This window comes from Dendrobates tinctorius, unplaced genomic scaffold (assembly GCF_039654945.1).
Source record: "Dendrobates tinctorius isolate UK_male_01 unplaced genomic scaffold, ASM3965494v1 ptg000138l, whole genome shotgun sequence".
Classification (NCBI taxonomy): Eukaryota; Metazoa; Chordata; class Amphibia; order Anura; family Dendrobatidae; genus Dendrobates; species Dendrobates tinctorius.
Window position 1 is genome coordinate 13,696,383 of NW_027361806.1, and position 25,688 is coordinate 13,722,070.

Consider the following 25,688-nt stretch of genomic DNA (forward strand, 5'->3'; position numbering starts at 1 on the left):
CCCCCAGTATATACAGCAGTGCCCTTCATCCCCCAGTATATACAGCAGTGCCCTTCATCCCCCAGTATATACAGTAGTGCCCTTCTATTTCTCCAGTATATACAGCAGTGCCCGTCATCCCCCAGTATATACAGCAGTGCCCTTCTATTTCTCCAGTATATACAGCAGTGCCCTTCATCCCCCAGTATATACAGCAGTGCCCTTCATCCCCCAGTATATACATCAGTGCCCTTCATCCCTCAGTATATACAGCAGTGCCCTTCATCCCCCAGTATATACAGCAGTGCCCTTCATCCCTCAGTATAAACAGCAGTGCCTTTCATCCCCCAGTATATACAGTAGTGCCCTTCATCCCCCAGTATATACAGCAGTCCCCTTCATCCCCCAGTATATACAGCAGTGCCCTTCATCCCCCAGTATATACAGTAGTGCCCTTCTATTTCTCCAGTATATACAGCAGTGCCCTTCATCCCCCAGTATATACAGTAGTGCCCTTCATCCCCCAGTATATACAGCAGTGCCCTTCATCCCCCAGTATATACAGCAGTGCCCTTCATCCCCCAGTATATACAGTAGTGCCCTTCTATTTCTCCAGTATATACAGCAGTGCCCGTCATCCCCCAGTATATACAGTAGTGCCCTTCTATTTCTCCAGTATATACAGCAGTGCCCGTCATCCCCCAGTATATACAGTAGTGCCCTTCTATTTCTCCAGTATATACAGCAGTGCCCTTCATCCCCCAGTATATACAGCAGTGCCCTTCATCCCCCAGTATATACAGCAGTGCCCTTCATCCCCCAGTATATACAGTAGTGCCCTTCTATTTCTCCAGTATATACAGCAGTGCCCGTCATCCCCCAGTATATACAGTAGTGCCCTTCTATTTCTCCAGTATATACAGCAGTGCCCTTCACCCCCCAGTATATACAGCAGTGCCCTTCACCCCCCAGTATATACAGCAGTGCCCTTCTATTTCTCCAGTATATTCAGCAGTGCCCTTCACCCCCCAGTATATACAGCAGTTCCCTTCACCCCCCAGTATATACAGCAGTGCCCTTCACCCCCCAGTATATACAGCAGTGCCCTTCTATTTCTCCAGTATATACAGCAGTGCCCTTCTATTTCTCCAGTATATTCAGCAGTGCCCTTCATCCCCCAGTATATACAGCAGTGCCCTTCACCCCCCAGTATATACAGCAGTGCCCTTCTATTTCTCCAGTATATTCAGTAGTGCCCTTCATCCCTCAGTATATACAGCAGTGCCCTTCACCCCCCAGTATATACAGCAGTGCCCTTCATCCCTCAGTATATACAGCAGTGCCCTTCATCCCTCAGTATATACAGCAGTGCCCTTCATCCCTCAGTATATACAGCAGTGCCCTTCACCCCCCAGTATATACAGCAGTGCCCTTCATCCCTCAGTATATACAGCAGTGCCCTTCATCCCTCAGTATATACAGCAGTGCCCTTCATCCCTCAGGATATACAGCAGTGCCCTTCATCCCTCAGTATATACAGTAGTGCCCTTCATCCCTCAGTATATACAGCAGTGCCCTTCATCCCCCAGTATATACAGCAGTGCCCTTCATCCCCCAGTATATACAGCAGTGCCCGTCATCCCCAGTATATACAGCAGTGCCCTTCTATTTCTCCAGTATATACAGCAGTGCCCTTCTATTTCTCCAGTATATACAGCAGTGCCCTTCACCCCCCCAGTATATACAGCAGTGCCCTTCATCCCCCAGTATATACAGCAGTGCCCTTCATCCCTCAGTATATACAGCAGTGCCCTTCACCCCCCAGTATATACAGCAGTGCCCTTCATCCCTCAGTATATACAGCAGTGCCCTTCATCCCTCTGTATATACAGCAGTGCCCTTCATCCCCCAGTATATACAGCAGTGCCCTTCATCCCTCAGTATATACAGCAGTGCCCTTCATCCCCCAGTATATACAGCAGTGCCCTTCTACTTCTCCAGTATATACAGCAGTGCCCTTCATCCCTCAGTATATACAGCAGTGCCCTTCATCCCCCAGTATATACAGTATTCCCTTCATCCCTCAGTATATACAGAAGTGCCCTTCATCCCTCAGTATATACAGCAGTGCCCTTCATCCCCCAGTATATACAGCAGTGCCCGTCATCCCCCAGTATATACAGCAGTGCCCGTCATCCCCCAGTATATACAGCAGTGCCCTTCTATTTCTCCAGTATATACAGCAGTGCCCGTCATCCCCCAGTATATACAGCAGTGCCCTTCATCCCTCAGTATATACAGCAGTGCCCTTCATCCCCCAGTATATACAGCAGTGCCCTTCTATTTCTCCAGTATATACAGCAGTGCCCTTCATCCCTCAGTATATACAGCAGTACCCTTCATCCCTCAGTATATACAGCAGTGCCCTTCATCCCTCAGTATATACAGCAGTGCCCTTCATCCCTCAGTATATACAGCAGTGCCCTTCATCCCCCAGTATATACAGCAGTGCCCTTCATCCCCCAGTATATACAGCAGTGCCCGTCATCCCCAGTATATACAGCAGTGCCCTTCTATTTCTCCAGTATATACAGCAGTGCCCTTCTATTTCTCCAGTATATACAGCAGTGCCCTTCACCCCCCAGTATATACAGCAGTGCCCTTCATCCCCCAGTATATACAGCAGTGCCCTTCATCCCTCAGTATATACAGCAGTGCCCTTCATCCCCCAGTATATACAGCAGTGCCCTTCATCCCTCAGTATATACAGCAGTGCCCTTCATCCCCCAGTATATACAGCAGTGCCCTTCTACTTCTCCAGTATATACAGCAGTGCCCTTCATCCCTCAGTATAAACAGCAGTGCCCTTCATCCCTCAGTATATACAGTAGTGCCCTTCATCCCTCAGTATATACAGCAGTGCCCTTCATCCCTCAGTATATACAGCAGTGCCCTTCATCCCTCAGTATATACAGCAGTGCCCTTCATCCCCCAGTATATACAGCAGTGCCCTTCTACTTCTCCAGTATATACAGCAGTGCCCTTCATCCCCCAGTATATACAGCAGTGCCCTTCATCCCTCAGTATATACAGCAGTGCCCTTCATCCCCCAGTATATACAGCAGTGCCCTTCTATTTCTCCAGTATATACAGCAGTGCCCTTCACCCCCCAGTATATACAGCAGTGCCCTTCGTCCCCCAGTATATACAGCAGTGCCCTTCATCCCTCAGTATATACAGCAGTACCCTTCATCCCTCAGTATATACAGCAGTGCCCTTCATCCCCCAGTATATACAGCAGTGCCCTTCATCCCCCAGTATATACAGTAGTGCCCTTCATCCCTCAGTATATACAGCAGTGCCCTTCATCCCCCAGTATATACAGCAGTGCCCTTCATCCCTCAGTATATACAGCAGTGCCCTTCATCCCCCAGTATATACAGCAGTGCCCTTCTACTTCTCCAGTATATACAGCAGTGCCCTTCATCCCTCAGTATAAACAGCAGTGCCCTTCATCCCTCAGTATATACAGTAGTGCCCTTCATCCCTCAGTATATACAGCAGTGCCCTTCATCCCTCAGTATATACAGCAGTGCCCTTCATCCCTCAGTATATACAGCAGTGCCCTTCATCCCCCAGTATATACAGCAGTGCCCTTCTACTTCTCCAGTATATACAGCAGTGCCCTTCATCCCCCAGTATATACAGCAGTGCCCTTCATCCCTCAGTATATACAGCAGTGCCCTTCATCCCCCAGTATATACAGCAGTGCCCTTCTACTTCTCCAGTATATACAGCAGTGCCCTTCATCCCCCAGTATATACAGCAGTGCCCTTCTATTACTCCAGTATATTCAGCAGTGCCCTTCACCCCCCAGTATATACAGCAGTGCCCTTCACCCCCCAGTATATACAGCAGTGCCCTTCACCCCCCAGTATATACAGCAGTGCCCTTCTATTTCTCCAGTATATACAGCAGTGCCCTTCTATTTCTCCAGTATATTCAGTAGTGCCCTTCATCCCTCAGTATATACAGCAGTGCCCTTCACCCCCCAGTATATACAGCAGTGCCCTTCATCCCTCAGTATATACAGCAGTGCCCTTCATCCCTCAGTATATACAGCAGTGCCCTTCATCCCTCAGTATATACAGCAGTGCCCTTCACCCCCCAGTATATACAGCAGTGCCCTTCATCCCTCAGTATATAAAGCAGTGCCCTTCATCCCTCAGTATATACAGCAGTGCCCATCATCCCTCAGGATATACAGCAGTGCCCTTCATCCCTCAGTATATACAGTAGTGCCCTTCATCCCTCAGTATATACAGCAGTGCCCTTCATCCCCCAGTATATACAGCAGTGCCCTTCATCCCCCAGTATATACAGCAGTGCCCGTCATCCCCAGTATATACAGCAGTGCCCTTCTATTTCTCCAGTATATACAGCAGTGCCCTTCTATTTCTCCAGTATATACAGCAGTGCCCTTCACCCCCCAGTATATACAGCAGTGCCCTTCATCCCCCAGTATATACAGCAGTGCCCTTCATCCCTCAGTATATACAGCAGTGCCCTTCACCCCCCAGTATATACAGCAGTGCCCTTCATCCCTCAGTATATACAGCAGTGCCCTTCATCCCTCTGTATATACAGCAGTGCCCTTCATCCCCCAGTATATACAGCAGTGCCCTTCATCCCTCAGTATATACAGCAGTGCCCTTCATCCCCCAGTATATACAGCAGTGCCCTTCTACTTCTCCAGTATATACAGCAGTGCCCTTCATCCCTCAGTATATACAGCAGTGCCCTTCATCCCCCAGTATATACAGTATTCCCTTCATCCCTCAGTATATACAGAAGTGCCCTTCATCCCTCAGTATATACAGCAGTGCCCTTCATCCCCCAGTATATACAGCACTGCCCGTCATCCCCCAGTATATACAGCAGTGCCCGTCATCCCCCAGTATATACAGCAGTGCCCTTCTATTTCTCCAGTATATACAGCAGTGCCCGTCATCCCCCAGTATATACAGCAGTGCCCTTCATCCCTCAGTATATACAGCAGTGCCCTTCATCCCCCAGTATATACAGCAGTGCCCTTCTATTTCTCCAGTATATACAGCAGTGCCCTTCATCCCTCAGTATATACAGCAGTACCCTTCATCCCTCAGTATATACAGCAGTGCCCTTCATCCCTCAGTATATACAGCAGTGCCCTTCATCCCCCAGTATATACAGCAGTGCCCTTCATCCCTCAGTATATACAGCAGTGCCCTTCATCCCCCAGTATATACAGCAGTGCCCTTCTACTTCTCCAGTATATACAGCAGTGCCCTTCATCCCTCAGTATAAACAGCAGTGCCCTTCATCCCTCAGTATATACAGTAGTGCCCTTCATCCCTCAGTATATACAGCAGTGCCCTTCATCCCTCAGTATATACAGCAGTGCCCTTCATCCCTCAGTATATACAGCAGTGCCCTTCATCCCCCAGTATATACAGCAGTGCCCTTCTACTTCTCCAGTATATACAGCAGTGCCCTTCATCCCCCAGTATATACAGCAGTGCCCTTCATCCCTCAGTATATACAGCAGTGCCCTTCATCCCCCAGTATATACAGCAGTGCCCTTCTATTTCTCCAGTATATACAGCAGTGCCCTTCACCCCCCAGTATATACAGCAGTGCCCTTCGTCCCCCAGTATATACAGCAGTGCCCTTCATCCCTCAGTATATACAGCAGTACCCTTCATCCCTCAGTATATACAGCAGTGCCCTTCATCCCCCAGTATATACAGCAGTGCCCTTCATCCCCCAGTATATACAGTAGTGCCCTTCATCCCTCAGTATATACAGCAGTGCCCTTCATCCCCCAGTATATACAGCAGTGCCCTTCATCCCTCAGTATATACAGCAGTGCCCTTCATCCCCCAGTATATACAGCAGTGCCCTTCTACTTCTCCAGTATATACAGCAGTGCCCTTCATCCCTCAGTATAAACAGCAGTGCCCTTCATCCCTCAGTATAAACAGCAGTGCCCTTCATCCCTCAGTATATACAGCAGTGCCCTTCATCCCTCAGTATATACAGCAGTGCCCTTCATCCCCCAGTATATACAGCAGTGCCCTTCTACTTCTCCAGTATATACAGCAGTGCCCTTCATCCCCCAGTATATACAGCAGTGCCCTTCATCCCTCAGTATATACAGCAGTGCCCTTCATCCCCCAGTATATACAGCAGTGCCCTTCTACTTCTCCAGTATATACAGCAGTGCCCTTCATCCCCCAGTATATACAGTAGTGCCCTTCATCCCTCAGTATATACAGCAGTGCCCTTCATCCCTCAGTATATACAGCAGTGCCCTTCATCCCTCAGTATATACAGCAGTGCCCTTCATCCCCCAGTATATACAGCAGTGCCCTTCTACTTCTCCAGTATATACAGCAGTGCCCTTCATCCCCCAGTATATACAGCAGTGCCCTTCATCCCTCAGTATATACAGCAGTGCCCTTCATCCCCCAGTATATACAGCAGTGCCCTTCTACTTCTCCAGTATATACAGCAGTGCCCTTCATCCCCCAGTATATACAGCAGTGCCCTTCATCCCCCAGTATATACAGCAGTGCCCTTCATCCCCCAGTATATACAGTAGTGCCCTTCATCCCTCAGTATATACAGTAGTGCCCTTCATCCCCCAGTATATACAGCAGTGCCCTTCATCCCCCAGAATATACAGCAGTGCCCTTCTATTTCTCCAGTATATACAGCAGTGCCCTTCATCCCTCAGTATATACAGTAGTGCCCTTCATCCCTCAGTATATACAGCAGTGCCCTTCATCCCCCAGTGTATACAGCAGTGCCCTTCATCCCTCAGTATATACAGTAGTGCCCTTCATCCCTCAGTATATACAGCAGTCCCCTTCATCCCCCAGTATATACAGCAGTGCCCTTCATCCCCCAGTATATACAGTAGTGCCCTTCTATTTCTCCAGTATATACAGCAGTGCCCTTCATCCCCCAGTATATACAGTAGTGCCCTTCATCCTTCAGTATATACAGCAGTGCCCTTCATCCTCCAGTATATACAGCAGTGCCCTTCATCCCTCAGTATATACAGTAGTGCCCTTCATCCCCCAGTATATACAGCAGTGCCCTTCATCCCCCAGTATATACAGTAGTGCCCTTCATCCCTCAGTATATACAGTAGTGCCCTTCATCCCTCAGTATATACAGCAGTGCCCTTCATCCCTCAGTATATACAGCAGTGCCCTTCACCCCCCAGTATATACAGCAGTGCCCTTCATCCCTCAGTATATACAGTAGTGCCCTTCATCCCTCAGTATATACAGTAGTGCCCTTCATCCCTCAGTATATACAGTAGTGCCCTTCATCCCTCAGTATATACAGCAGTGCCCTTCATCCCCCAGTATATACAGCAGTGCCCTTCACCCCCCAGTATATACAGCAGTGCCCTTCATCCCTCAGTATATACAGTAGTGCCCTTCATCCCTCAGTATATACAGTAGTGCCCTTCATCCCTCAGTATATACAGTAGTGCCCTTCATCCCTCAGTATATACAGTAGTGCCCTTCATCCCTCAGTATATACAGCTGTGCCCTTCACCCCCCAGTATATACAGCAGTGCCCTTCATCCCTCAGTATATACAGCAGTGCCCTTCATCCCTCAGTATATACAGTAGTGCCCTTCATCCCTCAGTATATACAGCAGTACCCTTCATCCCTCAGTATATACAGCAGTGCCCTTCATCCCTCAGTATATACAGCAGTGCCCTTCTATTTCTCCAGTATATACAGCAGTGCCCTTCATCCCCCAGTATATACAGCAGTGCCCTTCATCCCCCAGTATATACAGCAGTGCCCTTCATCCCCCAGTATATACAGCAGTGCCCTTCATCCCCCAGTATATACAGCAGTGCCCTTCATCCCCCAGTATATACAGCAGTGCCCTTCATCCCCCAGTATATACAGCAGTGCCCTTCACCCCCCAGTATATACAGCAGTGCCCTTCATCCCTCAGTATATACAGCAATGCCCTTCATCCCTCAGTATATACAGCAATGCCCTTCATCCCCCAGTATATACAGCAATGCCCTTCATCCCCCAGTATATACAGCAGTGCCCTTCATCCCTCAGTATATACAGCAATGCCCTTCATCCCCCAGTATATACAGCAGTGCCCTTCATCCCTCAGTATATACAGCAGTGCCCTTCATCCCCCAGTATATACAGCAGTGCCCTTCATCCCCCAGTATATACAGCAGTGCCCTTCATCCCCCAGTATATACAGCAGTGCCCTTCATCCCTCAGTATATACAGCAGTGCCCTTCATCCCCCAGTATATACAGCAGTGCCCTTCATCCCTCAGTATATACAGCAGTGCCCTTCATCCCCCAGTATATACAGCAGTGCCCTTCATCCCCCAGTATATACAGCAGTGCCCTTCATCCCCCAGTATATACAGCAGTGCCCTTCATCCCTCAGTATATACAGCAGTGCCCTTCATCCCCCAGTATATACAGCAGTGTCCTTCATCCCTCAGTATATACAGCAGTGCCCTTCATCCCTCAGTATATACAGCAGTGCCCTTCATCCCCCAGTATATACAGCAGTGCCCTTCATCCCTCAGTATATACAGCAGTGCCCTTCATCCCCCATTATATACAGCAGTGCCCTTCATCCCCATTATATACAGCAGTGCCCTTCATCCCTCAGTATATACAGCAGTGCCCTTCATCCCCCAGTATATACAGCAGTGCCCTTCTATTTCTCCAGTATATACAGCAGTGCCCTTCATCCCTCTGTATATACAGCAGTGCCCTTCATCCCCCAGTATATACAGCAGTGCCCTTCATCCCTCAGTATATACAGCAGTGCCCTTCATCCCCCAGTATATACAGCAGTGCCCTTCTACTTCTCCAGTATATACAGCAGTGCCCTTCATCCCTCAGTATATACAGCAGTGCCCTTCATCCCCCAGTATATACAGTATTCCCTTCATCCCTCAGTATATACAGAAGTGCCCTTCATCCCTCAGTATATACAGCAGTGCCCTTCATCCCCCAGTATATACAGCAGTGCCCGTCATCCCCCAGTATATACAGCAGTGCCCGTCATCCCCCAGTATATACAGCAGTGCCCTTCTATTTCTCCAGTATATACAGCAGTGCCCGTCATCCCCCAGTATATACAGCAGTGCCCTTCATCCCTCAGTATATACAGCAGTGCCCTTCATCCCCCAGTATATACAGCAGTGCCCTTCTATTTCTCCAGTATATACAGCAGTGCCCTTCATCCCTCAGTATATACAGCAGTACCCTTCATCCCTCAGTATATACAGCAGTGCCCTTCATCCCTCAGTATATACAGCAGTGCCCTTCATCCCCCAGTATATACAGCAGTGCCCTTCATCCCTCAGTATATACAGCAGTGCCCTTCATCCCCCAGTATATACAGCAGTGCCCTTCTACTTCTCCAGTATATACAGCAGTGCCCTTCATCCCTCAGTATAAACAGCAGTGCCCTTCATCCCTCAGTATATACAGTAGTGCCCTTCATCCCTCAGTATATACAGCAGTGCCCTTCATCCCTCAGTATATACAGCAGTGCCCTTCATCCCTCAGTATATACAGCAGTGCCCTTCATCCCCCAGTATATACAGCAGTGCCCTTCTACTTCTCCAGTATATACAGCAGTGCCCTTCATCCCCCAGTATATACAGCAGTGCCCTTCATCCCTCAGTATATACAGCAGTGCCCTTCATCCCCCAGTATATACAGCAGTGCCCTTCTATTTCTCCAGTATATACAGCAGTGCCCTTCACCCCCCAGTATATACAGCAGTGCCCTTCGTCCCCCAGTATATACAGCAGTGCCCTTCATCCCTCAGTATATACAGCAGTACCCTTCATCCCTCAGTATATACAGCAGTGCCCTTCATCCCCCAGTATATACAGCAGTGCCCTTCATCCCCCAGTATATACAGTAGTGCCCTTCATCCCTCAGTATATACAGCAGTGCCCTTCATCCCCCAGTATATACAGCAGTGCCCTTCATCCCTCAGTATATACAGCAGTGCCCTTCATCCCCCAGTATATACAGCAGTGCCCTTCTACTTCTCCAGTATATACAGCAGTGCCCTTCATCCCTCAGTATAAACAGCAGTGCCCTTCATCCCTCAGTATATACAGTAGTGCCCTTCATCCCTCAGTATATACAGCAGTGCCCTTCATCCCTCAGTATATACAGCAGTGCCCTTCATCCCTCAGTATATACAGCAGTGCCCTTCATCCCCCAGTATATACAGCAGTGCCCTTCTACTTCTCCAGTATATACAGCAGTGCCCTTCATCCCCCAGTATATACAGCAGTGCCCTTCATCCCTCAGTATATACAGCAGTGCCCTTCATCCCCCAGTATATACAGCAGTGCCCTTCTACTTCTCCAGTATATACAGCAGTGCCCTTCATCCCCCAGTATATACAGCAGTGCCCTTCATCCCCCAGTATATACAGCAGTGCCCTTCATCCCCCAGTATATACAGTAGTGCCCTTCATCCCTCAGTATATACAGTAGTGCCCTTCATCCCCCAGTATATACAGCAGTGCCCTTCATCCCCCAGTATATACAGCAGTGCCCTTCTATTTCTCCAGTATATACAGCAGTGCCCTTCATCCCTCAGTATATACAGTAGTGCCCTTCATCCCTCAGTATATACAGCAGTGCCCTTCATCCCCCAGTATATACAGCAGTGCCCTTCATCCCTCAGTATATACAGTAGTGCCCTTCATCCCTCAGTATATACAGCAGTCCCCTTCATCCCCCAGTATATACAGCAGTGCCCTTCATCCCCCAGTATATACAGTAGTGCCCTTCTATTTCTCCAGTATATACAGCAGTGCCCTTCATCCCCCAGTATATACAGTAGTGCCCTTCATCCTTCAGTATATACAGCAGTGCCCTTCATCCTCCAGTATATACAGCAGTGCCCTTCATCCCTCAGTATATACAGTAGTGCCCTTCATCCCCCAGTATATACAGCAGTGCCCTTCATCCCCCAGTATATACAGTAGTGCCCTTCATCCCTCAGTATATACAGTAGTGCCCTTCATCCCTCAGTATATACAGCAGTGCCCTTCATCCCTCAGTATATACAGCAGTGCCCTTCACCCCCCAGTATATACAGCAGTGCCCTTCATCCCTCAGTATATACAGTAGTGCCCTTCATCCCTCAGTATATACAGTAGTGCCCTTCATCCCTCAGTATATACAGTAGTGCCCTTCATCCCTCAGTATATACAGCAGTGCCCTTCATCCCCCAGTATATACAGCAGTGCCCTTCACCCCCCAGTATATACAGCAGTGCCCTTCATCCCTCAGTATATACAGTAGTGCCCTTCATCCCTCAGTATATACAGTAGTGCCCTTCATCCCTCAGTATATACAGTAGTGCCCTTCATCCCTCAGTATATACAGTAGTGCCCTTCATCCCTCAGTATATACAGCTGTGCCCTTCACCCCCCAGTATATACAGCAGTGCCCTTCATCCCTCAGTATATACAGCAGTGCCCTTCATCCCTCAGTATATACAGTAGTGCCCTTCATCCCTCAGTATATACAGCAGTACCCTTCATACCTCAGTATATACAGCAGTGCCCTTCATCCCTCAGTATATACAGCAGTGCCCTTCTATTTCTCCAGTATATACAGCAGTGCCCTTCATCCCCCAGTATATACAGCAGTGCCCTTCATCCCCCAGTATATACAGCAGTGCCCTTCATCCCCCAGTATATACAGCAGTGCCCTTCATCCCCCAGTATATACAGCAGTGCCCTTCATCCCCCAGTATATACAGCAGTGCCCTTCACCCCCCAGTATATACAGCAGTGCCCTTCATCCCTCAGTATATACAGCAATGCCCTTCATCCCTCAGTATATACAGCAATGCCCTTCATCCCCCAGTATATACAGCAATGCCCTTCATCCCCCAGTATATACAGCAGTGCCCTTCATCCCTCAGTATATACAGCAATGCCCTTCATCCCCCAGTATATACAGCAGTGCCCTTCATCCCTCAGTATATACAGCAGTGCCCTTCATCCCCCAGTATATACAGCAGTGCCCTTCATCCCCCAGTATATACAGCAGTGCCCTTCATCCCCCAGTATATACAGCAGTGCCCTTCATCCCTCAGTATATACAGCAGTGCCCTTCATCCCCCAGTATATACAGCAGTGCCCTTCATCCCTCAGTATATACAGCAGTGCCCTTCATCCCCCAGTATATACAGCAGTGCCCTTCATCCCCCAGTATATACAGCAGTGCCCTTCATCCCCCAGTATATACAGCAGTGCCCTTCATCCCTCAGTATATACAGCAGTGCCCTTCATCCCCCAGTATATACAGCAGTGTCCTTCATCCCTCAGTATATACAGCAGTGCCCTTCATCCCTCAGTATATACAGCAGTGCCCTTCATCCCCCAGTATATACAGCAGTGCCCTTCATCCCTCAGTATATACAGCAGTGCCCTTCATCCCCCATTATATACAGCAGTGCCCTTCATCCCCCATTATATACAGCAGTGCCCTTCATCCCTCAGTATATACAGCAGTGCCCTTCATCCCCCAGTATATACAGCAGTGCCCTTCTATTTCTCCAGTATATACAGCAGTGCCCTTCATCCCCCAGTATATACAGTAGTGCCCTTCTATTTCTCCAGTATATACAGCAGTGCCCTTCATCCCTCAGTATATACAGCAGTGCCCTTCATCCCCCATTATATACAGCAGTGCCCTTCATCCCTCAGTATATACAGCAGTGCCCTTCATCCCCCAGTATATACAGCAGTGCCCTTCTATTTCTCCAGTATATACAGTAGTGCCCTTCATCCCCCAGTATATACAGCAGTGCCCTTCTATTTCTCCAGTATATACAGCAGTGCCCTTCATCCCCCAGTATATACAGTAGTGCCCTTCATCCCTCAGTATATACAGCAGTGCCCTTCATCCCCCAGTATATACAGCAGTGCCCTTCTATTTCTCCAGTATATACAGTAGTGCCCTTCATCCCCCAGTATATACAGCAGTGCCCTTCTATTTCTCCAGTATATACAGCAGTGCCCTTCATCCCCCAGTATATACAGTAGTGCCCTTCATCCCCCAGTATATACAGCAGTGCCCTTCATCCCCCAGTATATACAGTAGTGCCCTTCATCCCTCAGTATATACAGCAGTGCCCTTCATCCCCCAGTATATACAGTAGTGCCCTTCATCCCTCAGTATATACAGCAGTGCCCTTCATCCCCCAGTATATACAGCAGTGCCCTTCATCCCTCAGTATATACAGCAGTGCCCTTCATCCCTCAGTATATACAGTAGTGCCCTTCATCCCTCAGTATATACAGCAGTGCCCTTCATCCCTCAGTATATACAGCAGTGCCCTTCATCCCTCAGTATATACAGCAGTGCCCTTCATCCCTCAGTATATACGGTAGTGCCCTTCATCCCTCAGTATATACAGCAGTGCCCTTCATCCCCCAGTATATACAGCAGTGCCCTTCTATTTCTCCATTATATACAGCAGTGCCCCTCATCCCAGAGTATATACAGCAGTGCCCTTCTATTTCTCCAGTATATACAGCAGTGCCCTTCATCCCCCAGTATATACAGCAGTGCCCTTCATCCCCCAGTATATACAGCAGTGCCCTTCATCCCCCAGTATATACAGCAGTGCCCTTCATCCCCCAGTATATACAGCAGTGCCCTTCACCCCCCAGTATATACAGCAGTGCCCTTCATCCCTCAGTATATACAGCAATGCCCTTCATCCCCCAGTATATACAGCAATGCCCTTCATCCCCCAGTATATACAGCAGTGCCCTTCATCCCTCAGTATATACAGCAATGCCCTTCATCCCCCAGTATATACAGCAGTGCCCTTCATCCCTCAGTATATACAGCAGTGCCCTTCATCCCCCAGTATATACAGCAGTGCCCTTCATCCCCCAGTATATACAGCAGTGCCCTTCATCCCCCAGTATATACAGCAGTGCCCTTCATCCCCCAGTATATACAGCAGTGCCCTTCATCCCTCAGTATATACAGCAGTGCCCTTCATCCCCCAGTATATACAGCAGTGCCCTTCATCCCCCAGTATATACAGCAGTGCCCTTCATCCCTCAGTATATACAGCAGTGCCCTTCATCCCCCAGTATATACAGCAGTGCCCTTCATCCCTCAGTATATACAGCAGTGCCCTTCATCCCCCAGTATATACAGCAGTGTCCTTCATCCCTCAGTATATACAGCAGTGCCCTTCATCCCTCAGTATATACAGCAGTGCCCTTCATCCCCCAGTATATACAGCAGTGCCCTTCATCCCTCAGTATATACAGCAGTGCCCTTCATCCCCCAGTATATACAGCAGTGCCCTTCTATTTCTCCAGTATATACAGCAGTGCCCTTCATCCCCCAGTATATACAGCAGTGCCCTTCATCCCTCAGTATATACAGCAGTGCCCTTCATTCCCCAGTATATACAGCAGTGCCCTTCTATTTCTCCAGTATATACAGCAGTGCCCTTCATCCCCCAGTATATACAGTAGTGCCCTTCTATTTCTCCAGTATATACAGCAGTGCCCTTCATCCCTCAGTATATACAGCAGTGCCCTTCATCCCCCAGTATATACAGCAGTGCCCTTCTATTTCTCCAGTATATACAGCAGTGCCCTTCATCCCCCAGTATATACAGCAGTGCCCTTCTATTTCTCCAGTATATACAGCAGTGCCCTTCATCCCCCAGTATATACAGTAGTGCCCTTCTATTTCTCCAGTATATACAGCAGTGCCCTTCATCCCTCAGTATATACAGCAGTGCCCTTCATCCCCCAGTATATACAGCAGTGCCCTTCTATTTCTCCAGTATATACAGCAGTGCCCTTCATCCCCCAGTATATACAGCAGTGCCCTTCTATTTCTCCAGTATATACAGTAGTGCCCTTCATCCCCCAGTATATACAGCAGTGCCCTTCTATTTCTCCAGTATATACAGCAGTGCCCTTCATCCCCCAGTATATACAGCAGTGCCCTTCTATTTCTCCAGTATATACAGCAGTGCCCTTCATCCCTCAGTATATACAGCAGTGCCCTTCATCCCCCAGTATATACAGCAGTGCCCTTCTATTTCTCCAGTATATACAGCAGTGCCCTTCATCCCCCAGTATATACAGCAGTGCCCTTCTATTTCTCCAGTATATACAGTAGTGCCCTTCATCCCCCAGTATATACAGCAGTGCCCTTCTATTTCTCCAGTATATACAGCAGTGCCCTTCACCCCCCAGTATATACAGCAGTGCCCTTGTATTTCTCCAGTATATACAGCAGTGCCCTTCACCCCCCAGTATATACAGCAGTGCCCTTCATCCCTCAGTATATACAGCAGTGCCCTTCATCCCTCAGTATATACAGCAGTGCCCTTCACCCCCCAGTATATACAGCAGTGCCCTTCATCCCTCAGTATATACAGTAGTGCCCTTCATCCCTCAGTATATACAGTAGTTCCCTTCATCCCTCAGTATATACAGTAGTGCCCTTCATCCCTCAGTATATACAGCAGTGCCCTTCACCCCCCAGTATATACAGCAGTGCCCTTCATCCCTCAGTATATACAGCAGTGCCCTTCATCCCTCAGTATATACAGCAGTGCCCTTCATCCCTCAGTATATACAGCAGTGCCCTTCATCCCTCAGTATATACGGTAGTGCCCTTCATCCCTCAGTATATACAGCAGTGCCCTTCATCCCCCAGTATATACAGCAGTGCCCTTCTATTTCTCCATTATATACAGCAGTGCCCCTCATCCCAGAGTATATACAGCAGTGCCCTTCTATTTCTCCAGTATATACAGCAGTGCCCTTCATCCCCCAGTATATACAGCAGTGCCCTTCATCCCCCAGTATATACAGCAGTGCCCTTCATCCCCCAGTATATACAGCAGTGCCCTTCATCCCCCAGTATATACAGCAGTGCCCTTCACCCCCCAGTATATACAGCAGTGCCCTTCATCCCTCAGTATATACAGCAATGCCCTTCATCCCCCAGTATATACAGCAATGCCCTTCATCCCCCAGTATATACAGCAGTGCCCTTCATCCCTCAGTATATACAGCAATGCCCTTCATCCCCCAGTATATACAGCAGTGCCCTTCATCCCTCAGTATATACAGCAGTGCCCTTCATCCCCCAGTATATACAGCAGTGCCCTTCATCCCCCAGTATATACAGCAGTGCCCTTCATCCCCCAGTATATACAGCAGTGCCCTTCATCCCCCAGTATATACAGCAGTGCCCTTCATCCCTCAGTATATACAGCAGTGCCCTTCATCCCCCAGTATATACAGCAGTGCCCTTCATCCCCCAGTATATACAGCAGTGCCCTTCATCCCTCAGTATATACAGCAGTGCCCTTCATCCCCCAGTATATACAGCAGTGCCCTTCATCCCTCAGTATATACAGCAGTGCCCTTCATCCCCCAGTATATACAGCAGTGTCCTTCATCCCTCAGTATATACAGCAGTGCCCTTCATCCCTCAGTATATACAGCAGTGCCCTTCATCCCCCAGTATATACAGCAGTGCCCTTCATCCCTCAGTATATACAGCAGTGCCCTTCATCCCCCAGTATATACAGCAGTGCCCTTCTATTTCTCCAGTATATACAGCAGTGCCCTTCATCCCCCAGTATATACAGCAGTGCCCTTCATCCCTCAGTATATACAGCAGTGCCCTTCATTCCCCAGTATATACAGCAGTGCCCTTCTATTTCTCCAGTATATACAGCAGTGCCCTTCATCCCCCAGTATATACAGTAGTGCCCTTCTATTTCTCCAGTATATACAGCAGTGCCCTTCATCCCTCAGTATATACAGCAGTGCCCTTCATCCCCCAGTATATACAGCAGTGCCCTTCTATTTCTCCAGTATATACAGCAGTGCCCTTCATCCCCCAGTATATACAGCAGTGCCCTTCTATTTCTCCAGTATATACAGCAGTGCCCTTCATCCCCCAGTATATACAGTAGTGCCCTTCTATTTCTCCAGTATATACAGCAGTGCCCTTCATCCCTCAGTATATACAGCAGTGCCCTTCATCCCCCAGTATATACAGCAGTGCCCTTCTATTTCTCCAGTATATACAGCAGTGCCCTTCATCCCCCAGTATATACAGCAGTGCCCTTCTATTTCTCCAGTATATACAGCAGTGCCCTTCATCCCCCAGTATATACAGTAGTGCCCTTCTATTTCTCCAGTATATACAGCAGTGCCCTTCATCCCTCAGTATATACAGCAGTGCCCTTCATCCCCCAGTATATACAGCAGTGCCCTTCTATTTCTCCAGTATATACAGTAGTGCCCTTCATCCCCCAGTATATACAGCAGTGCCCTTCTATTTCTCCAGTATATACAGCAGTGCCCTTCATCCCCCAGTATATACAGCAGTGCCCTTCTATTTCTCCAGTATATACAGCAGTGCCCTTCATCCCTCAGTATATACAGCAGTGCCCTTCATCCCCCAGTATATACAGCAGTGCCCTTCTATTTCTCCAGTATATACAGCAGTGCCCTTCATCCCCCAGTATATACAGCAGTGCCCTTCTATTTCTCCAGTATATACAGTAGTGCCCTTCATCCCCCAGTATATACAGCAGTGCCCTTCTATTTCTCCAGTATATACAGCAGTGCCCTTCACCCCCCAGTATATACAGCAGTGCCCTTGTATTTCTCCAGTATATACAGCAGTGCCCTTCACCCCCCAGTATATACAGCAGTGCCCTTCATCCCTCAGTATATACAGCAGTGCCCTTCATCCCTCAGTATATACAGCAGTGCCCTTCACCCCCCAGTATATACAGCAGTGCCCTTCATCCCTCAGTATATACAGTAGTGCCCTTCATCCCTCAGTATATACAGTAGTTCCCTTCATCCCTCAGTATATACAGTAGTGCCCTTCATCCCTCAGTATATACAGCAGTGCCCTTCACCCCCCAGTATATACAGCAGTGCCCTTCATCCCTCAGTATATACAGCAGTGCCCTTCATCCCTCAGTATATACAGTAGTGCCCTTCATCCCTCAGTATATACAGCAGTGCCCTTCATCCCCCAGTATATACAGCAGTGCCCTTCTATTTCTCCAGTATATACAGCAGTGCCCTTCATCCCCCAGTATATACAGCAGTGCCCTTCTATTTCTCCAGTATATACAGTAGTGCCCTTCATCCCCCAGTATATACAGTAGTGCCCTTCATCCCCCAGTATATACAGCAGTGCCCTTCATCCCCCAGTATATACAGCAGTGCCCTTCATCCCCCAGTATATACAGCAGTGCCCTTCTATTTCTCCAGTATATACAGTAGTGCCCTTCATCCCCCAGTATATACAGCAGTGCCCTTCATCCCTCAGTATATACAGCAGTGCCCTTCATCCCTCAGTATATACAGCAGTGCCCTTCATCCCTCAGTATACACAGCAGTGCCCTTCATCCCCCAGTATATACAGCAGTGCCCTTCTATTTCTCCAGTATATACAGCAGTGCCCTTCATCCCCCAGTATATACAGCAGTGCCCTTCATCCCCCAGTATATACAGCAGTGCCCTTCATCCCCCAGTATATACAGCAGTGCCCTTCATCCCCCAGTATATACAGCAGTGCCCTTCATCCCCCAGTATATACAGCAGTGCCCTTCATCCCTCAGTATATACAGCAGTGCCCTTCATCCCCCAGTATATACAGCAGTCCCCTTCATCCCTCAGTATATACAGCAGTGCCCTTCATCCCCCAGTATATACAGCAGTGCCCTTCATCCCTCAGTATATACAGCAGTGCCCTTCATCCCCCAGTATATACAGCAGTGCCCTTCATCCCCCATTATATACAGCAGTGCCCTTCATCCCTCAGTATATACAGCAGTGCCCTTCATCCCCCAGTATATACAGCAGTGCCCTTCATCCCCCAGTATATACAGCAGTGCCCTTCACCCCCCCAGTATATACAGCAGTGCCCTTCTACTTCTCCAGTATATACAGCAGTGCCCTTCATCCCTCAGTAAATACAGCAGTGCCCTTCATCCCCCAGTATATACAGCAGTGCCCTTCATCCCTCAGTATATACAGCAGTGCCCTTCATCCCCCAGTATATACAGAGGTGCCCTTCTATTTCTCCAGTATATACAGCATTGACCTTCATCCCCCAGTATATACAGTAGTGCCCTTCTATTTCTCCAGTATATACAGCATTGACCTTCATCCCCCAGTATATACAGCAGTGCCCTTCATCCCTCAGTATATACAGCAGTACCCTTCACCCCCCCAGTATATACAGCAGTGCCCTTCTACTTCTCCAGTATATACAGCAGTGCCCTTCATCCCTCAGTAAATACAGCAGTGCCCTTCATCCCCCAGTATATACAGCAGTGCCCTTCATCCCTCAGTATATACAGCAGTGCCCTTCATCCCCCAGTATATACAGAGGTGCCCTTCTATTTCTCCAGTATATACAGCATTGACCTTCATCCCCCAGTATATACAGTAGTGCCCTTCTATTTCTCCACTATATACAGCAGTGCCCTTCATTCCCCAGTATATACAGCAGTGTCCTTCATCCCTCAGTATATACAGCAGTGCCCTTCACCCCCCCAGTATATACAGTAGTGCCCTTCACCCCCCAGTATATACAGCAGTGTCCTTCATCCCTCAGTATATACAGCAGTGCCCTTCACCCCCCCAGTATATACAGTAGTGCCCTTCATCCCCCAGTATATACAGCAGTGCCCTTCACCCCCCAGTATATACAGCAGTGCCCTTCTAGTTCTCCAGTATATACAGCAGTGCCCTTCATCCCTCAGTATATACAGCAGTGCCCTTCATCCCCCAGTATATACAGCAGTGCCCTTCATCCCTCAGTATATACAGCAGTGCCCTTCATCCCCCAGTATATACAGCAGTGTCCTTCTACTTCTCCAGTATATACAGCAGTGCCCTTCACCCCCCAGTATATACAGCAGCGCCCTTCTACTTCTCCAGTATATACAGCAGTGCCCTTCATCCCTCAGTATATACAGCAGTGCCCTTCATCCCCCAGTATATACAGCAGTGCCCTTCTACTTCTCCAGTATATACAGCAGTGCTCCTCATCCCCCAGTATATACAGTAGTGCCCTTCATCCCCCAGTATATACAGTAGTGCCCTTCATCCCTCAGTATATACAGTAGTGCCCTTCATCCCTCAGTATATACAGTAGTGCCCTTCATCCCTCAGTATATACAGCAGTGCCCTTCATCCCTCAGTATATACAGTAGTGCCCTTCATCCCCCAGTATATACAGCATTGCCCTTCATCCCCCAGTATATACAGCAGTGCCCTTCATCCCCCAGTATATACAGCAGTGTCCTTCATCCCCCAGTATATACAGCATTGCCCTTCATCCCCCAGTATATACAGCAGTGCCCTTCCTCCCCCAGTATATACAGCAGTGTCCTTCATCCCCCAGTATATACAGCAGTGCCCTTCATCCCTCAGTATATACAGCATTGCCCTTCATCCCTCAGTATATACAGCAGTGTCCTTCATCCCCCAGTATATACAGCAGGGCCCTTCATCCCCCAGTATATACAGTAGTGCCCTTCATCCCCCAGTATATACAGTAGTGCCCTTCATCCCCCAGTATATACAGTAGTGCCCTTCATCCCCCAGTATATACAGCAGTGCCCTTCATCCCTCAGTATATACAGTAGTGCCCTTCATCCCTCAGTATATACAGCAGGGCCCTTCATCCCCCAGTATATACAGTAGTGCCCTTCATCCCCCAGTATATACAGTAGTGCCCTTCATCCACCCAGTATATACAGCAGTGCCCTTCATCCCCCAGTATATACAGCAGTGCCCTTCATCCCCCAGTATATACAGCAGTGCCCTTCATCCCCCAGTATATACAGCAGTGCCCTTCATCCCCCAGTATATACAGTAGTGCCCTTCATCCCCCAGTATATACAGCAGTGCCCTTCATCACCCCAGTATATACAGCAGTGCCCTTCATCCCCCAGTATATACAGCAGTGCCCTTCATCCCCCAGTATATACAGTAGTGCCCTTCATCCCCCCCAGTATATACAGCAGTGCCCTTCATCCCCCCAGTATATACAGCAGTGCCCTTCATCCCCAAGTATATACAGCAGTGCCCTTCATTCCCCAGTATATACAGCAGTGCCCTTCATTCCCCAGTATATACAGCAGTGCCCTTCATTCCCCAGTATATACAGCAGTGCCCTTCATCCCCCCAGTATATACAGCAGTGCCCTTCATCCCCAAGTATATACAGCAGTGCCCTTCATTCCCCAGTATATACAGCAGTGCCCTTCATCCCCTAGTAGTCACAGCAGCGCCCTTCTATTTCCCCAGTAGTCACAGCACCCGTTAGCAGTGCCTCCCCCTTCTAGCCTAGTCACTATACCCCCCAGCAGTTAAAGCAGCTTTTCTCCATAAGGGCACAGACAGACGACTTTATAAATCAGACAGAGATAGGGCCGCAGTGCTCGGACTGGCCGTGACTCTCCCAGAGTGTGACAGCTGCATAGAAATATATGAAGCAGTCACGCTCTGGTTGGGAGAGCCGCCGACCAGTCCGTCCATTGCAGGCTGATTTATACGTCCGTCTGACTGCGCCCTAGTAGTGACAGCAATGCCATGCATCCCCAGTAGTCACAGCAGTGCTTCCCACTTCTCCCCAGTAGTCACTGAAGTGTCCCCCTTTCCTTTATGACATTTTGATCATTGTGGACACAACCTATAATTTTCACTTTTATTATAGCTGATAATAACTATACGTTATTTTTGGGCAGTTGCACAATTCTCTCTATTGTCAGCGCGGTTCACAATTTGCATTTTGTATAACCAAGAAACAATAGACGTACAATGATGCCAGTCGTGTCACGCTGGGGTGTATTTATTATGTGGGCATTTTACAAGCGTGCCTGAAACGTGTCGGTTGCCGCACAGACGGGTTTTATGGTAGTTTTGTGGATCTTTTCTATCACACGCCTATATACCATACTGCGCACCTCCCGCGTTATGTGCCATATATGACACAATGCTGTGTCCTGCACACGTTGGGGATTGTATCAAACAACATCTTTGAAGTCGCAAGTTGTCAATCTGATGATGACACAATGTATCGGGATGAAACGTTCCTCACCTGTGTCCAGAAGGAGCTTCACGATGGTAAAGTTGGAGTGGGAGACACTGTAGTGCAGCGCCGTATTCCCATTCTCATCCGCGATGTTGACAACCATCTGCAATAGCTGAGAGCCGATCGATCGGAATTCCTCCAGATAAACTGCCACCAGATCTGGGGAGGACGTCTTCTGGCTGGAGACCCGGAACCACTCTTGGCAGACGGTGTATAACGATTGTCTCTACAACAGCAGAAAACGTATGATTAGTTCCCGGCTCTGGCCAACACATGATGACTTTTCTCCAAACAACCGCAAGTGAGAAGTACCCGCAGCTCCGTGTAACTTCTAAGAGATTCCATAGAAAGCAGACGTTTATTGGAAATGAGGAACATCTCTCTCTGGAGTTAATTCACTTGTTTACACTGTAACGAATCCCTGCGAGGATCAGATATAAAGAGCCGCGTGATGAGGTCACAACACAAACTTGGAGCTGAGTTTAGGCTGGACCTCAGGGAGAAAAGTCCATGAAAACTTTAATGAATCATTTCTGGACCATTTTACTTGCAGATCAGCTTTCTGGATGTTTATGCAAGCGCGTCCAACAGCCGATCAGACCTGACCGGGGCAAACTGATCCAAGCTCTTCATCTTGAAAACGTCAATAGATAACATAACGGACCTTACTAAATGAAAGGTCCAACGGTGGTCTACTTACATTGTTGTTTCAGACTCCTCTTGTGCTGTCCCTCTCTATTGGAATGCTCTCCTTAGCTCCATCAGACGTTTATCAAACCATCAGATGCTCACTGAAAACTTACCACTCAAAGGGAATAAAGAGGGTATTGATCCAGCGATATAGGCTATGCAGCTCTTAAAGGCAATGTGTCAGCAGACCTTCACCCCCATACTATTTATATGCTCATGTAGCGCATTCAAAGGCAAGTCCAACAGATACCTGTACAAGCCCAGTCCAACCCTCCATTACTGAGAAATCAGCATTTGAAACTGATACGCAAATAAGGCTAAACAGCTATGGTAGATCTGAAGCCTCTGTCACTCCAGCTCTATACCCCGCCCAGGCAAAAGAGTTGTTAAGGCCCTTTTACATTTAGCGATGCACCAGCGATACAACCCGGTCAGGATCGCTGGTGCATCGCTAAATGATCGCTAGTGAGCTTTCATACAGAAAGATCTCACAGCGATGCAGCAGCGACGCAGCGTACGATACTGACCTTTCACACACAGCGACCCTGACGTCCTCCCGCCCGCGTCCAGCGTCGCTCGTCGTCACAGCAGGAAGTCTCAGCAGGAAGCGCCCGACGAGAAATGGAGGCGGACATTCTCGCGCGATCAGCGATGGACAGCGGGGGAGCCGGTCGCTGGTAAGTATCACACATAGCGATATCGCTAGCGATATCGCTATAACGTCACAAAACCAGTGACGTTTTAGCGATATTGCTAGCGATATCGCTTAGTGTAAAACCCCCTTTAGTCAAGCAGAAGGAGGAAGCACTGGGCGTGGGAATAGAGTTGGAGTGACAGCGGCTTCAAATCTACCATAGCTCTTCAGCCTCATTAGCATATCAATTAAAACACTGCTATCTCAGCAACAGAGTTAAGGACTGGCCATTCGTATGTGAATTGCAGCCATATCTCGGCAACATGCTTAAAAAATCCATCTATTCTAAATAACAGGGCTGTAACGTAATAGGCAACATTTCAGAAAAAAAACACACAAGTAATGAGCAGACCAGGCCTAAACATCCTGAATTGTGAATCTCTCGGCTCCTAGTGTTAGTGTTCACTGGTTTAATGAAGACAGATTGTTACATTGTGCTGTGATCACACGGGAGCAAGTGAGAATTAACAAACTGCTAAAACAAACCCTCAATAAATAAAAATATAACCACTGCACATTCTGTATTTTCTATGTGCAATATAAAAGAGGAAATACACAGCTCCCTCCTCCTGTGCTAATTAAAAAGTCTCTCGGGAGATGATTGCACTTCTGTCTCACATATAAGTGTAATCATGACCTCAGCACGAAAGGTTAATGATAGAAAGTTTCTCTGGTAATATCAACTTAGAAAAGTGCAAAATAATTAGTACTTAATGCAAAATTCATGTAAGGAACAGTATTATAGTAGTTATATTCTTGTACATAGGGGCAGTATTATAGTAGTTATATTCTTGTACATAGGGGCAGTATTATAGTAGTTATATTCTTGTACATAGGGGCAGTATTATAGTAGTTATATTCTTGTACATAGGGGCAGTATTATAGTAGTTATATTCTTGTACATAGGGGGCAGTATTATAGTAGTTATATTCTTGTACATAGGGGGCAGTATTATAGTAGTTATATTCTTGTACATAGGGGCAGTATTATAGTAGTTATATTCTTGTACATAGGGGCAGTATTATAGTAGTTATATTCTTGTACATAGGGGGCAGTATTATAGTAGTTATATTCTTGTACATAGGGGGCAGTATTATAGTAGTTATATTCTTGTACATAGGGGCAGTATTATAGTAGTTATATTCTTGTACATAGGGGCAGTATTATAGTAGTTATATTCTTGTACATAGGGGCAGTATTATAGTAGTTATATTCTTGTACATAGGGGCAGTATTATAGTAGTTATATTCTTGTACATAGGGGCAGTATTATAGTAGTTATATTCTTGTACATAGGAGCAGTATTATAGTAGTTATATTCTTGTACATAGGGACAGTATTATAGTAGTTATATTCTTGTACATAGGGGCAGTATTATAGTAGTTATATTCTTGTACATAGGGGCAGTATTATAGTAGTTATATTCTTGTACATAGGGGCAGTATTATAGTAGTTATATTCTTGTACATAGGGGCAGTATTATAGTAGTTATATTCTTGTACATAGGGGCAGTATTATAGTAGTTATATTCTTGTACATAGGGGGCAGTATTATAGTAGTTATATTCTTGTACATAGGGGCAGTATTATAGTAGTTATATTCTTGTACATAGGGGCAGTATTATAGTAGTTATATTCTTGTACATAGGGGGCAGTATTATAGTAGTTATATTCTTGTACATAGGGGGCAGTATTATAGTAGTTATATTCTTGTACATAGGGGCAGTATTATAGTAGTTATATTCTTGTACATAGGGGCAGTATTATAGTAGTTATATTCTTGTACATAGGGGGCAGTATTATAGTAGTTATATTCTTGTACATAGGGGCAGTATTATAGTAGTTATATTCTTGTACATAGGGGCAGTATTATAGTAGTTATATTCTTGTACATAGGAGCAGTATTATAGTAGTTATATTCTTGTACATAGGGGCAGTATTATAGTAGCTATATTCTTGTACATAGGGGCAGTATTATAGTAGTTATATTCTTGTACATAGGGGCAGTATTATAGTAGTTATATTCTTGTACATAGGAGCAGTATTATAGTAGTTATATTCTTGTACATAGGGGCAGTATTATAG

General features: G+C 47.3%; 1 protein-coding gene across 3 annotated transcripts in view; it reads right to left on the minus strand.

The window, feature by feature from the left end:
- The window catches only part of KANK4 (KN motif and ankyrin repeat domains 4), a 169,838-nt gene that overhangs the window by 31,724 nt on the left and 112,426 nt on the right, over positions 1 to 25,688 (minus strand). For all 3 annotated transcript variants that reach the window (XM_073544635.1, XM_073544633.1, XM_073544634.1), the window contains one exon: positions 22,228 to 22,447. In XM_073544635.1, the coding sequence (XP_073400736.1) occupies positions 22,228 to 22,447 (220 nt within the window). The remainder of the gene's footprint in view (positions 1 to 22,227; positions 22,448 to 25,688) is intronic.